The sequence below is a fragment of the Zosterops lateralis genome (assembly GCF_965231275.1).
Source record: "Zosterops lateralis genome assembly, chromosome: 6".
NCBI lineage: Eukaryota > Metazoa > Chordata > Aves > Passeriformes > Zosteropidae > Zosterops > Zosterops lateralis.
In genome coordinates, this window is record NC_139761.1 from 24,940,255 (window position 1) to 24,955,515 (window position 15,261).

The 15,261-nt window shown below is 35.5% G+C and overlaps 1 protein-coding gene across 10 annotated transcripts in view; it reads left to right on the forward strand.

Moving 5' to 3' along the window:
• Nucleotides 1–15,261, forward strand: part of RALGAPA1 (Ral GTPase activating protein catalytic subunit alpha 1) — a 129,865-nt gene that overhangs the window by 58,959 nt on the left and 55,645 nt on the right. For all 10 annotated transcript variants that reach the window (XM_083863647.1, XM_083863649.1, XM_083863641.1 and 7 more), the window contains 7 exons: nt 460–585; nt 1,780–1,838; nt 3,853–3,961; nt 9,095–9,205; nt 10,142–10,210; nt 11,440–11,574; nt 12,336–12,519. In XM_083863647.1, coding sequence (XP_083719773.1) covers nt 460–585; nt 1,780–1,838; nt 3,853–3,961; nt 9,095–9,205; nt 10,142–10,210; nt 11,440–11,574; nt 12,336–12,519 — 793 coding nt within the window. The remainder of the gene's footprint in view (nt 1–459; nt 586–1,779; nt 1,839–3,852; nt 3,962–9,094; nt 9,206–10,141; nt 10,211–11,439; nt 11,575–12,335; nt 12,520–15,261) is intronic.

The window sequence follows — 15,261 nt, forward strand, 5'->3', positions numbered from 1 at the left end:
TAGTCTCCTCCAACTGTCTGTGAATTTTGACTGTTTCTTTCATCAATCCCTCTCTAGCCAGTTATGAAATCCAGCCTCCCTCAAGGTACTATCTGAAGCCTCTGTTAGCTTCTTACACTATATCAGCAATATCTCATGTCACATTTAGTACTTTTCCACATCCTGGTCAATTAGCTGAACCTAGGCCTGAGCCCAGTTAGCAGCTCAGTCTGCAATCCTACCAATTCTTCTGCCTCCTTTTGACTGTCTTGGAAAATGAGAGCTGAGGTGTTGCATGAGTAACAATCCAAGGAACTGTGGTCTCTGTTTAATCAGCTCTGCAGGGGCTCAGAATTTCCAGGAGAAAGGAAATAGCTGTATACAATTTCATCATTCTCTTTTAAGGCAGCTAGAAATGTCAGCTTCCTGATTGCAATAAGAATATATATTTCTCCCCACCTTTTTTTTATTTTTTTTCAGGCACCAAGAGTTGAAGCACAGGTTCTTTTAGGATCTCTGGTCTGTTTTCCCAATTTATATCGTGAACTACCAGCTCTTCACCCAAATATTCCTGACATTGCTGTGTCTCAGTTTACAGATGTTAAGGTAGGAATTTTAAGAACATTTTAAAAATAATTTAAGAATTTAAGAATATTAGTATTCTGTTACGAAATATATGTTTAATATTGTGCTTTTGCAGAAAGTACTAAGATTTTGAGATGCTAAAGTTTTTCAAAAGTAATTTCAAACAGATCATAAGACTCAAGATCCCATAAAGTCTTGTAAAACTTTATACTTCTAAACATACATTATAATTGCTATTAACTTAACAATAAAATATTTTCTTATGTTTGTTGAAAGAAATGATACATTATCTCACCCTTTCAAGCCTCCTCTCACTAGGGCTATTTGAGATATCACAGATTTAATTAGCCGAGACAAGAAGATTGAGAGGTTTAAGATTCATTATTTAATTTATTAAGACAATTTTATTTCTTTCAAAACTGGTGAAATCTGCCTGGGTTCCTGGGGGCTATAGAAAATTTCTGTACAGCATTGTGTTCTTTCTTCAAAAGGCAAATATTAATGGAGTCATTACCTTGTCTATCCTAACACAGAATTAGGTAGTGTGAGAGTATACTGAAATTGCAGAGTTCAGTTTGTGTGTCTAACAAAGGCTTCCCTTAAGTTTTCCAAACTGTTTCAATTTAGGGAGAAATTTGCTCCCCTTTGGAGACTTACTTTGAGTTCCTTCTTTCTCGTTTCTATTGTAGAATGGCTACTTACTTGAATTATATTAAGGGCAGCCTACAGCTTTAGGGACATTTCACTGTAATTGAGTCAGAATTCTTCTTGACAGCATTCTTAAGGCACTGTAGGCACTTACTTGGCAACTAGTTGAAAATACTTTTAAAATCTATCAATTTTTTTTAAAATGCTTGTTTAAACCTCAAAGTAAAAGATTCTTTCTGTCATACCCTTCAGCATTACTCAAGACAGCTTCAGGGAGTCCTTTACTGTTTCTTTTTTTACCCTTGATATTTTATGGAAATGTTTTGACAAGAATTTGATAAATGGCTCATCAGCAGAAATTAAAACAGTAATGTGTAGGATATTCTGGAGATGGCACAGTAATGAATGTCTGGGACAGGCTAGATATTTAGTGGTAAGCAGACAGTTCATCTGACCACAACATAGAGACTCAGCTAAGCAATAAGCCTGTGTGAACTATAACAATATTTTGACACTTTCTGTCATGGAGTTATGCGTAATTCAGTGAGTATTTCCTCTTCATTTTAGGAACTCATAATTAAAACTGTGTTAAGTTCGGCAAGAGAGGAGCCATCTGGTCCTGCACGGTAGGTCATACAAAAAGAGCTTCTACATTAATAGATTCTTTTCTTTATTAGACTGTTTTGAAGTGGATATATTAGGGAGCTTAAAGTAAAAGTTTGTTGCATTTTATTAATGGCTTTCTTCACCAGTGTCAAAGCTGTGGTCCATGATGTGAATTCGAAATTTTTTGTAATAGAGATAGTAACAAACTGGGTTGGTCTAGTCCAGTATTCTTTTCAACATTGTGGCTGATAGGAAAGGATGTAAATAAGGGTAAGAGAATAAGCTTTCCCAGCCTACTCTGTTGTTCAGCTCAGGGATTTTCTGGACTAGAGAGACATTTTTTACTTTAATTAGGACAGGATTATTTATGAAGGAGGGATAGTTATTTTTTATTAGATCACATGATTTAATTTGGAAAACAGAAACAGTCCAGTGTACATGAGCCCTTCTTTATGTATGGACAAGGAGCAGAAAAAACTGAGCTAAGCGTTAAACTAGGAATGGTTGCTCTGATGGTTAAACCTAAGCATCTTCATCAAATAAACGACTTCAGAGAGGATAGTTACCAGTTTTCTCTTCTGTTTCTTAATTTGCTTAGGATTTTGTTCCTCTGTACCCATCTTCAGAAGCATCCAGTTACACAGTCCTGTGTATGGGATTGGAACAGGAATCTCTAATGCCTACCAAGGAAGGGCGCATTTGTGTGCCTTTTATATTTGGAAAGAGTGAATATATATATCCAACTAATATATTGTCACTTAAAAATACTATAACTACATACCTGAGAAACTACAAACATGGAAAGATCAGCTTATTGAAGCTTTTAAACATTTTGTTGGAAGACCAAGAGCAGTTTTCATCAGCCCACTTGCCTCTTTCTTCACTTGGGCTGATAATATTTCTCAACACAGGAAAAGGGGGGAATATCCTAAGATCACATTAATTTATTGTTTTATGTGACAAAACGGCTTTCTAAGAGGAATAACACTCTCCATTTTGTAGTTTTTCTTTCAGAGACAACGTACAAAATAGGGTGGTTTTACAGTATAATGTACAATTAACTCTTGTATGTATTTTTGCTGTCTGTAAGCATTTTTGTGATTCTGTGTAGCCTTAAAATTCTTTTTCTACAGCACAGGCTTCATAGCCACTTCTCTTTGTATTCTAGCCTACAATTTTTCCTTCCCAGATGTAATGCATTGCAGGCCACATGACCAACCTTCTTCTTGTCAATTTTGGATTGCTTTCTGATTTTATTCAGGATTTTGAATGCTGAAGTTGTTTCCAAAGTATTTGTAGACTGTGTTCCTGAAGAAAATAACCAATGGCTCAGAGATTGCTTAAGCTACCTCTTTAACATTTCTGAACAAATTTCATCCATCTGTTGATTCGATCACATATATCTAAATACTCTTTATCTTTACACTTTTTTCTGTTTCCCAATTTTAAACAACAGAAACAACAGAAGTTGATGTACTAATCATGCTATGTATACCATCTCTAGGATTCATTTACGCCTCCTCTATTCATCCTAGTTTATTGTCCATCTAAAACAATGGGAATGTCTGTGAGATAGTAATTCCCCTCTCATCTCTATCTCTCAGATGCTCTAAACATGAGCAACCTCTTGTGTTGGGAAGGAGGAAACTCCCACCCCAATTTTTGCTTTGTCTTAAGAAAATATAATCATTTCCCATACATTGATTTCAGGTAATATTTTTAATCAAAACACACATAGAAATACAGGGGTTCTTGATGTCTTTTGGATTTTTCAGTTTCTTTTTCAGATGGGTGCTTCCTCTGCCCTTTCCTCTGCCTTCACCAGCATACTTTGGATTTCTTGCTAATTTTTAAATAAGTTACCGTGCTATAAGGGTTTTTGTGCAGTTGTTTTGGAAATTAAAACCGTATTTGGAAAGGGCAATAAAACCATATTTGTTGTTAAATGTCTTTAGTAAAACATAACGAATCATAAAAATTACACATTCCTGTAGAATGTTTATCAACAACTTGTCCTCCAACATTGTTTTACAGATGTGTTGCTCTCTGCAGCCTTGGTATTTGGATCTGTGAGGAGCTAGTCCATGAATCACATCATCCTCAGATCAAGGAAGCATTGAATGTGATTTGTGTTTCTTTAAAGGTGAGAGAATTCAATTTTTACCATGTCTATTTGCCTTTATGTATAAAGATACTCCACATTTTCAAAGTCACAATGACATTTTAGCATCCTTACTTCACAGTCTCATTTGCCATCATTACAAAAGAGAGAACTCGGTTTAATGAGTGGATCTCCGAAATATCAAAAGTTTTTTACCCTTCTTTACCTTTGGAGAGAACAATATGCTGGGGGATGAGATAGTGGATCTTTATTTTAATATATACATCACTAACCAGTCTCACCCACCACAGTATTCTCATAACATTCTGTGCATGTTCATTTCTAAGTTTGAGCCATTGAATTATGCAGTATTGCTTCTTAGCCCTGGCTAGATATTTAGTGGGAAATGCAGAGTACTTATACTGTATGCATGGAAGCACCAGGAATGTTTAATTTGCTGTCACAGAGTCCTTTTCTATGCTTATTCCAGGAGCTGCATACTTTTGGCGTTTTTTTCCCTTGATGAATCTTTTCATTTTCCTACTATTTTAAGTCTTTTTGCATTTGTTCTTATATTACAGAATAATTAGAATATTAGTAGAAACATCTTGTTTTTAAGCAGTTTTCAAATTTGCATGTTTGTGAGCAATAGCATCAACTTCATAAGTGTTCTCCAGTTTATCTTCAGAACCTTCTATGTGCTTCTTGTTTGCATCGAAATCCTATGAATAGTCTAGTCTTTCTGTATATACAGATTAATAAAAATTGGAGTGTACACCTGTTACATATGACTTCTGTCGGATGTTGGGGATTATTATTTTCTTTTAAGCAATGGGAATCTGAAAAATATCTTAGCAGATCAGCTGCTCACATCCTGTGAAGCAGGATTTGAGTCTCTGTATAAGGTAGCTGCAGGGCTTTTAGTATTAGACTCTAAATTGCAATTTCCTGTTTTGCAAAATCACATTCATTCTTTGCAGCTCCACTAATACCCTCTTCCAGGGTTTTCCCCTTGGTTTTTAATAATGCTTAACTTTTGCATTTTATCAAGTTCCTGTGCAAGTTTTGTATAAGGCAAATGGTGTTTTTATCTTGCTGCTTCAATTTATCAATATTTGAAGTATTTTTAATCCTGAAATTCACAATGATTTATGTTCTTTTTCTCTGACGTATTTATTAAACCAATTATTTGTATCTCATTTATATTAAACATAAATTACTTTTTGAATGAGAAAACAAAGATCTTTATATTTCCACTTTTCTTTGCTTTGTGTTGGCAAAACCATCCAGTGCACATTGTCTTTTTTCCAGTTCTGAGCAATCGTATCCATTCACAATTGAGTTTAATAATGAAATGAAAAGTTCATTAATGTGTCATGGGAGAAATAAATTAGCTCTAATTTGTTACCTAAGCAATCTCCTGGCTACCAAGTAGTCAGAGGTTTGAACTCCCAGAATGGATTATTTTCTTATTTTCAGGAGAAATGAATGGGTAGGGAGCTATAGGCCTAGTCCAACTTACTGATAAGTTCAATTGAACAAATAGCATTGAATAGAAATGCTAGCAGCAATTACATGCTTATTTTTGAAATACCAGAAGCATATTCAGGGCTGCAGTTCAGTAGCTCGCTTTGGATATAGCTAGTGCTTCTCCCAGCTGTGTGGTAATATCGCTCTGTCGACATTAACCTGGAGCTTGAGCACAAAGGATCCTAACCAGCCATACAGACCTATGATTTTATTCTGCTTCTCTCAAAAATGCCGCAGATACATCACAGAATTGTGATGTACAGACTTAGTTGAATGGGTGCTAAACAATAGGGTATTTTCAAGTATGGACAAGGTTAAATTCCTGATTTAACATCCAGAAAGAATGGGCCCTTACAAAGATGAACCTTATAGTAAGAAAAACCCTGGGAGTTGGGAAACAGGCAAAGTGCCAGTTCATTGCCATCTTTTCCCCCTGCTCCTCCCATCAACTTCTCAAAAATAATGTCCACAATCTACACTACTAAATATAAAAGTGGTGAATTCTTATGCTTTATAATATAGGACATTTTCCAGAGACAAAGAATGGCAGGTGGAATGTTTATGGCATCATACAGGTTTTTCCATGCCACCTCTGAAGGTTCTTGTGAAAGAAGTCAGAATCAAATGGCTGACTTGAAAGGGGTGGATAGTTTCATTATCTGACACCTAGTCAGTGAGGCTGCTTGAGTTCAGGAAAACGTCCTTCCAGAACACACAGCACTCATAACTGTCTACTCTAAGGTGCCTGAATATTTGTCATGGTTTAACCCAGCTGTAAATTAGGCACCATGCAGCCACTCAGTCTTCTTTCTTCCTACCCACTGCAGTGGAATGGCAAGGAGAATCAAGGCAAAACTTGTATATTGAGATGAGAAGAGTTTAATAATCAAAAGCAATGTAAAACAGCATATTAATGGTAAATTATAATAATGGTAATAAAAAGAGAAAGGAAAAAAAGCCCAAGTGATGCACAATACATTTGCTCACCATCCGCTGACCAATATCCTCTTCCCAACCCAGACTGACCTCTTTCCCAGATAACTCCTCCAGTTTGTATACTGAGCATGATGTTCTGTGGTGTGGAATATCCCTTTGATCAGTTCTAGTTGCCCATCCCAGCCATGTTCCCACCCAGTTTCTTTTGCTCACCTTCTCACAGGCACGGCATAAGACAAGAAAAAAAAAAAATCATTGTCTTCTGATAAACAGAACTTAGCAAAAAACAAAACATCAGTGTGTTATGAACACTGTTTTCTTTCCAAATCCAAAACACATTAGTGCAACAGCTACTGAGAGGAAATTAACTCTACCCTAGCAACAGCATTCTTTTGAAATGTGATATATTGACCATGCTAGGACAGCTTTCTGAAGCAGACAAAGGATTTGACCTATTTTGGCCAACCCCTATATTCTTGATCAAAACTTCCTCCCTGATACTTTTCCTATGAATAAAAAAAAAATTAAGTGTGCAAGATTAGATTTTAAATTTATACATATTCATTACTTTATGCACTTTATCCTTTATATGGAATTTATGTCTCCACTTACTTTTGTTTCTTTATTAAATTAAATTAAAAAAAAAAACAACCCCAAAGAAAACTCTCTTCAATCAGAGGGAGAAAAGAGATTAACTGATTTGTGTAAACCAGCCTTAAAAATTATTCATTCATCTTCATTTTAGAGCCTCTTTAGAAAAAGAACAGTTAAAAATTTAAGAAATAAATGCTTTCTGTTTTTAAGTAGTGAATGGCTGATTATTCAGTGACTCTGAAAAGTCTCCAGGTCTTTTTCTCAGGTAATTTTTTCTTACTTTCAGTGATCTGGATTCTCTGTATTAAGCTACCCCAATTTGTCCACCTCATTTTTCTTCTCTAGTGATTTTGGGATTTTCATGCAGGTTTGTTAAGATGTTTTGAGCAATCTGAGCAATCTGGATTTGATCTCAAGTTCTGTGCTCAAATTGTCATGCTTTCACTTCCTTTTTTTTTTTTTTTTTTTTTTTTGGTTGCCACTCAAGCTTGAGTGTTAGAATCTGTAGATTCTAATTCTTCTTACTGTGCTCTTACAGAGTACTTTCACAGCATGGGGAGAGGCTGTCTCATGAGGGATAAAAAAGTAATTATATTCTTGTCATGAAGTCTGAAGATTTGGAGATGTGAGATGTTTACTGTTTTGAGCTTAGAGCCAACAATAACATGAAACTGCATCCACTGAGAAACAGAGAATGTCAGAATAAGAACTAACTAACTAACTACCCATTGTGTACTCCAGTTTCCATCTCCCTGGATGACTGGCAAAAGCCATTTGTAGTCTTTCTTTTTGTTTATATAGATACCACAAATAAAAAATTATAATTAAAGCTTTGTACTCCAGACTTTTCCTTTCACTTGTACCATTTCTTTTCAAGACTTTAAATGTAAAAATTGATAGCTCTGCTTTGATAAGAAGCACTGACCCAGAACAGAGTCTTCTTCCAGTGTATTTTCAGTTTAAGTTTTTGCCATTCAAAAATTGTATTCTAAAATGTTTATTTTCTCCTCAGGCTTCATTGCCGAGGCATCTAAACTTTCTTAAAGCTTTGGGGTTTTTTAAGTTTTGTGAGATGCATCCTTCCCTGTAGGGTTAATAGAAACTGGTCTGAGTAAGAAAAAAAACCTATGAAGCCAAGAAATTACATCTAAACGTTTTTAGGGCATAATTGCCCTTTTCTGAGTTCAGAAATAGAGAGCCATCTTGCAGCACATACCTGTGACAGCTTCACTGCTGAATATAGTGAGATTGAAACAAGGAAACTACTTTCTTAATAATGCAGGAATTCACTTTTAATATTAACTTTGTTCTTGTCATTTGCTGCACACCTTAATGTTTTAAAGCAAATGCAGTGAAGGTAGAAAACTCAATTACTTGTCTTGTGCATTAACAATTTAGGGAAACACATCCCTTTCTTTTAATTCATGTTTTCCTGCTTAGGAGTGCAGAACAGTGTGTACATTCTCCCCTAATTGTACAAATTGTACAAATGTGTTCCCTTCTGCTTTTAACTGTGGAAGGCAGGCTCAAGAGCAGCAACCTTCTCCCTCCTTTAAAAGAAAAGCAGAGTTAAGCACAGAAGCCAAGGTGAATTAATTTCCATCCTAACATGTGCTGGGCACAGCAGTTGCTGACCGGTAGCAGAACAGTTCATCTTGTGTTTGGTACTACAGGCTGCATTTTGGGCGTGTGGCTTTTCACCTACATTTATTCTCAGCAAAGACCTCTGATTTCAGAATTGGATCCTTGGGGGGCTTTGCAGTGATTCATTAATATTAATAATTAAGGTAACAAGGAATTAGTTCTTTCTTCCTGGGCCTCATGATATTGTACTAACCAGTCTGAAGTTAGTTAAGAGACATCTCTCCTCTTTCTGGTGTGCAACTTGCTAGATGTCTGATCCAGAACTTTGGTGTTAGCTGCTAACATTTGTTTATGAATATAAAATAGTTCCTTTTGAGTTTTGTAAAATTTAGTTCTGTTCCTCTGGTAAATAGATACTTAAGGAACTATATGTATAAAACTACCAGTGAAATTTTTGACCACCTTACTACCTAATGCACTCTTACATGAAATCATTTTGTCATTTTTACTGTGCTGTGTTATCTTTTCTAGTTTCCAAATAAAACCGTAGCCCAAGTTGCCTGCAGTATGCTGAACATGCTGATACATTATGTACATAGACTTCAACTGTATCAAGCTGATTCACCTGTAAGAATTATTCAAGTAAGTAATCATTTTTAAATTGAAATTTTCAATTATTTTAAGTGAAACACTGCAATGTATTACCTTAAAATTAAACACCTGAATATTGAGAATTATGTTTTGCAAAGCATTGAATTAGTGTAAACATAGTCTTACTTAACACTGCCAGTAGGGAATTGCAGCACACTTAACTTCCTGACTCCAGTATTGACATGTAATGTGTCTATATCATGCCTATTTTTCCTCAGAGAAAAAGTGTCATGAGAATGTTGTCAATAAAATACAGTTTTGTTTTAATATTAGATATCTTCAGCCATGTTTATTTAAGTTCAGGGAGAAAATGATTGCTCAAAATATGGATCTGCAATTGTATTTTGCATATCCATGAAGGAGTTTCAGTATAAAGCAAAAATAATATTTTTAATACTCTTCCCACAACAAGGGGATAGACTATGGCCTCTGGGAGTCTGAACCACATAGAAAATACAGAGGGCTCCCAGGCTCTTTTCATGTGAAAGCTTCTTAAGAGATACAGCAAGCATTTCTGTATTCCTCTGGAGACATATTTTTGATCAAATAGGGACAGGGTGTATTCTAGTAGTTCTAAGAAATAAGGTAGCTCAGATAGCACCATGCACAAACCAGCACCAGATTTCTTCCTGCATCATGCAAGTGTGTTGAGTCATGTTCTTTCATGCCTGAGTATTTGATGTAGCTGTGTAATTGCATTGTCCTTAATGCACCTATGTCAGTCAAACAGAACATACTCCTTCAGTGTATTCTGCAAAACTCAATTAAAAGTGGTTTTGTAAAAAAAATTGTCAAGGAATACTGTAACTTGTCTCAAAATAATTGTCTCTGAAACTAGTATCATGTTAGATTTACCTGCTGAAAAGAAATATTTTAAGCTTAAATATTTAGTTTCTGTTTTAAAAGAAATACGGTATATTTCCCCAGATTCTGATAGCAACTATTACACATCTGCTACCCAGTACAGAAGCTTCCTCTTATGAGCAGGACAAGAGGGTAAGTATTTTTCATTTCTAATACTTTCTGCCTCCTGAAAGCTGTGTGTCTACTGAATTACCTTTGCTGTGGGGCTCATTGGGTCATTTAAATCTGGGCACTTCGGTGCAGTTTATTGCTGACTGCTCCATTATTCTGGGCTACCATTCCCAGAAGGAGGTAGAGCTCATCTGTTGCTCATTTTGGTCTTCAGAGCTCTGTTTCATCTTCCGTCTCTGTTTGCAAAAAGTCAGGGGCTATTGTAGACTACAATCATATACCAAGCTACCCACTTTTCCACTTGAGGATGCTTTCCATAATTGACCGAGTTTCGCCATGAACTAGTGTTGATCATTATACATCAAGTATCATATAAAAAATGTCTTACCTATTTTGACAAATGTAGTCCTACATTTCTTAAAAATTGGTTAAAAATGAAAAGACTCAGTGCCCTTCATCATCGAGTTTATACTTTTGAGGGACAAACTTGGAATGTATTATGTGAAATGAGTAAATTAGGTAAATGGATATTTTTAAAGACTTCAATTCTACTTTGTATAATATTTTAGAGAATCTTGCAGACATTTGTCTGAATTGTGTTCCCTTCCACAGCTGAGTTTTAAAAATCAAAAACAATTATTTGGTCCGTAAGTTATTGATGGTTTAGTGTGGATTTGTGTCTTAATCTAATTCTGTTCTAGAATCTTTCAAAACATCCCAAGAGGGGGTTGATTCTTTTGCTGAGTAACCTACAATACAGAAAGTAGCTGGATTTCTTTCAGAAGATACCTGTTGCTACGTAACATTATTAATATGTTGTAAAGGACATTATGTGTTATTTATAAAGAACTAAATACAGGTGAATTAGTTCCATTTTGTGTAATCCTTGATTCACTTTACTGTGATATTTATGTGCAAAATGGTGCATCAGCCTTAATTTGGACCTGTGTTATCTGTCATTTTAAAAACAACAGCCTACAAATCAATTTTGAAAACTGTGGGTTCCTCTTAAGTATAGTATCTGCTCACAGTTTTATCCTGATGAGAAACTGTTGAATGGATGGCCAAAGTTTTTACTAAATGCCATAGGTTTTAAAGATACAGTGGTTAAGAAGTGGGACCTGTCATTACTGCAGAAAGTTTTTACTGAATTGAAAAAGGAAGGCAAAACAGAGAAATAAAATAAAGTGATAAATATGAAGTAGCATGTGCTGGTTTAATTGATTTGTGATGGAAAGTGTTTTTTCCAGTTGGTGGTTTCTTTACTTCTGTGCTTATTGGATTGGATAATGGCCTTGCCATTGAAGACTTTGCTGCAGCCTCTTCGCACTACAGGAGCAGAAAATGATAAAACTGAAAGATCTGTTCTTAATTGTATATATAAGGTACATGTTTCTTTGCTCACTTATTAAGAATTTCTGTATATGGAGGTAGTGTCAGTTTTCATGGAAATGAAGGCAAAATTTTTCTGTAAGCTGACCTCCATTCTACTCCTGAGATATGGAGTGCTGGCTCAGTTCTTGCATAACTCACTGTAACAGATTGACCTTTGGTATACGTGGAATAATAGATTTTGTTTTACTTTTTGGATGGTTAAACAAGCCTTTTTTTTTTCTTTCTTTTTTTTTTTTTTTTTTGTATGTCATATGCATTGCAGATGCTTGTATTGTAGATATTGTTTTGTATTGCTTGTATTTAATACAAAAGGTAACTTCTATATATTAAGCAATTTCATTTAGCAATAAGCAAAGCAAAAAGCACTAAGTTACAATTACTATCTGTAGGAACACAGGAGAAAGGGGTTTTTATCCTTTTTGCAAGGGAAGGGGATTAAAACCTCTAGCAGCTTAGACCTAGTATATGTAATTAGAGAAAACAGGAGATCTAAAAATAGAGGTAGCCTAATGATTTTTTTGTAAGTTTTGTTTCTTTATTGTTAAATTCTATTTTGGGGGTAATAATTTTCTTTGCAGACCTGAGTTTGTTTCTGTAAACATTAAGCATCTAAAATTTTCCAGCATTTCGTCATGCCTGCCTTCTAACAAATGAAATTTTTAAATGCAAATAAAGATAAACTTCATTTCTTATAAAACTATAAAGTATAAATTTCAGTAGTTAATGTAATGAAATTCTGGTTTTGTTCTAGGTTCTGCATGGATGTGTCTATGGGTCTCAGTGTTTTAGCAACCCAAAATATTTTCCTCTAAGCCTTTCTGATCTGGCATGTATGGATTATGATCCTTTCATGCATTTAGAAAGCTTAAAGGAACCAGAACCGCTGCATTCTCCAGACTCGGAGAGGTCTTCTAAACTTCAGCCAGTCACTGAAGGTTCGTCTAATTGTGTAAATACAAAAGGTTTGTCTAGGTTTTCAGTATTGAAGTGTTGGTCTAAAGCACAGGTTTTCAGCTATATGAAAACACTAGGTAAGAACCCTTAGTATGGAATGAGCAAATGTAATTTTGAGCAATTGTCATTTGATTAACTGAAATAAGTATGTTCTGAACAACACCAAGATCGATATGATATGGATTCTTCTGTGCTCTGTGTATCAGAAGTGTTAAGTACTGCAACATGCTTTTCATTTTACTTTCAGTAAATTAATTTAATTTTTTCTTAATTTTGCTCCTTTTTCTAGGAGTATTTTTGGGGTTTTGTTCCTGTTTGACATTGCAATATTGAATGCTTTCCATGAATTTTTTTAGTCTATCATAATTTGTTGTTGATCTCTTTTTACGTTGCTTAAAACCACAGATTTGTCTAAAAAGAGAAATTTTCTCTCATCTGGTTAGAATGTTAGGAGACATGGGAATTAGCATTTTCTTCCCAACTCAAAAATATAAATAAGGAATTAAGAATCTAAGCTACAGAGGACTATCATGTATTATGCAGTGTATCTAGTAAATATCAAATGGCTACATAGGGAAGAAAATTGAAAAAGATGAGATTAAGATACGAGCAACTCTGTGTAGTGCTATTCTGCCTCTGTATTAAGTTGTTCCATTTAGGCTTTTTTAAGGGTATTAAGAACCAGATAAATGCAGCAGTTCTTTGTAGCAGCTGTGTGCTAACAGCAGGTGATTTTGTGGTCTGTAGTGACTACGTGCTGTTTTTTATGTAGAGAAAATGGCTAATCATTGTGCCCTTGTCTAAGGCATGCTTCATCATCCTCAAGTACTTTTTTGGCCAAAGAATTCTAAACATAGATCTGTCCTCTAATAAGCTCAGTATTGGATTGAACAAGTCTGATCTGAGAACTACTGACAGGAGGAGCTGTAATTATTAAATTTACCAAAGAATGAAGCAAGGTACTATAGTTGGCTTTTCGTCAAATGGCTGTGGCCTTATTAGTAAAAAGTAATCATCTGCAGGGTCAGAATGAAAGAGGCTTCGAAGGATTCATTCTGTCCTAATTACAGTCTCACCTATACATATTATGTAAAGCTAATATTTAAAGCATTTGCCAAAATTTACTTCCACTACATGTTCTATTACAGTGTAGTGAATAGTAGTAGCTTTTTATGCCTGGCATCTTTTGTATTCCATAATAATCTGTAATTATGGGTTAGAAGCAAATGCTGTGTGGCTTTTTTAATCTGACAATCTGAAAAGACAACTCTGAATAGATTTCTCTTTAAATGAATACGGTTTCACAAAGCCTTAGCATCAATATCTTCATTTTGCATTTCCAACCATGATCTTTTCTTCTATGATTTCTTGTTAAATTTCTTAATAAAAGTAATTTCAGATGTCCCTTTTATCTCTCCAGATAAATTAAGTTTCAGGGCTCTGGAATTGTAAGTTGGACTGTGAAATTTAATTGGCATACTCCGGTATTATAATGCAACCCTGGTTCTGCAACCTTGGCACTTCTAGTCCCCATTGCCAGGCAGAGAATAAAATTGGCGGTGCTTAACCAATTGCACAGCATCTGTTCTCCCTGGCATTGTTGGAGGAGTGAGAGGAGTAAAACTAGTGGATAACAACCAGTCTGGGTCTCTATCAAGACAGAGGGTCAAATACTACAAGCTAGCAGCAGAACAGTATGCCAATGGGTCAGCATCTTTTAGTAGAGCTAGAAGTGCTATCATAGTGTCTTTTTTGAAGGAATGGAAATGAGCAGGGCAGAGGTTGTAGGGAATTCAGGGAAGTTCTACAAAGACAGGGTAGGTATTGCAAGATTCTTTCCTTAGGCCACAAGCAAAGCTGAAAGTGCTGAAATGACAAAATTCTTAAGACAGGGTGCTTTAACAGATGTGATTGATTTACCCTGTTATGCCTCCATTGTTCAAGGTCAGATCCACCGCAAGTTTTGTGGATACTTAGCCACAGCATAATGTGGTATGAGATGGGAGATACAGGACTTAGAGTGACACAGCTGTGTAGTGGGGACAGGATCTACTGAGTGGAGGAAGCCATGCAATAAGCAGCAGGGCAAAGATTTCTTAAATCCTCTGGGAACAGTTGCATGTCAATAAAGATGATTATTGGCCTCTCTTTTTCAGTAACTTTCCAAGTTCTGTCTCTCACAAGGAAGTTCTTAACCTGGGATTATTGATAGAATTGTTTTTGTTCTCCTTCCTGTAGCTGGTAAAGTGGTAGATTTTAGTATGAGATATACAAAGAATAACTTTGAAATTAGGTATTAAGCATATTAAACTGTTATATTTAAACCAGAATGTACTTTCAGCAGCTCTCAGTAAGGACATCAATAGGAAGTTCTTATTCCATCATCAGAACTTGCAGACAGCAAGTCTGTGATGCTTTCATACATCTAAAGAATTACTGGGTTTGTCTATGTGAAAGCTGATGAGCTGTTCTTCTAGTTAGTGTCAGCAACAACCTACTCTAGCTACAGTAGAGGCATACAAATGATAATGGTGGTAGTGGCAGTTTGACCCTGGCTGGATGCCAGCTGCCACCAATGCTGCTCCATTATTCTCCTCCTCATCTGGGCAGGGGAGCGAAAATATAACAAAAAGCTTGTGGGTTGAGATAAAGACAGGAAGAAATCACTCACCGCTCACTGTCATGGGCAAAATAGATTTGACTTAGGGAAATTAATTGAATTT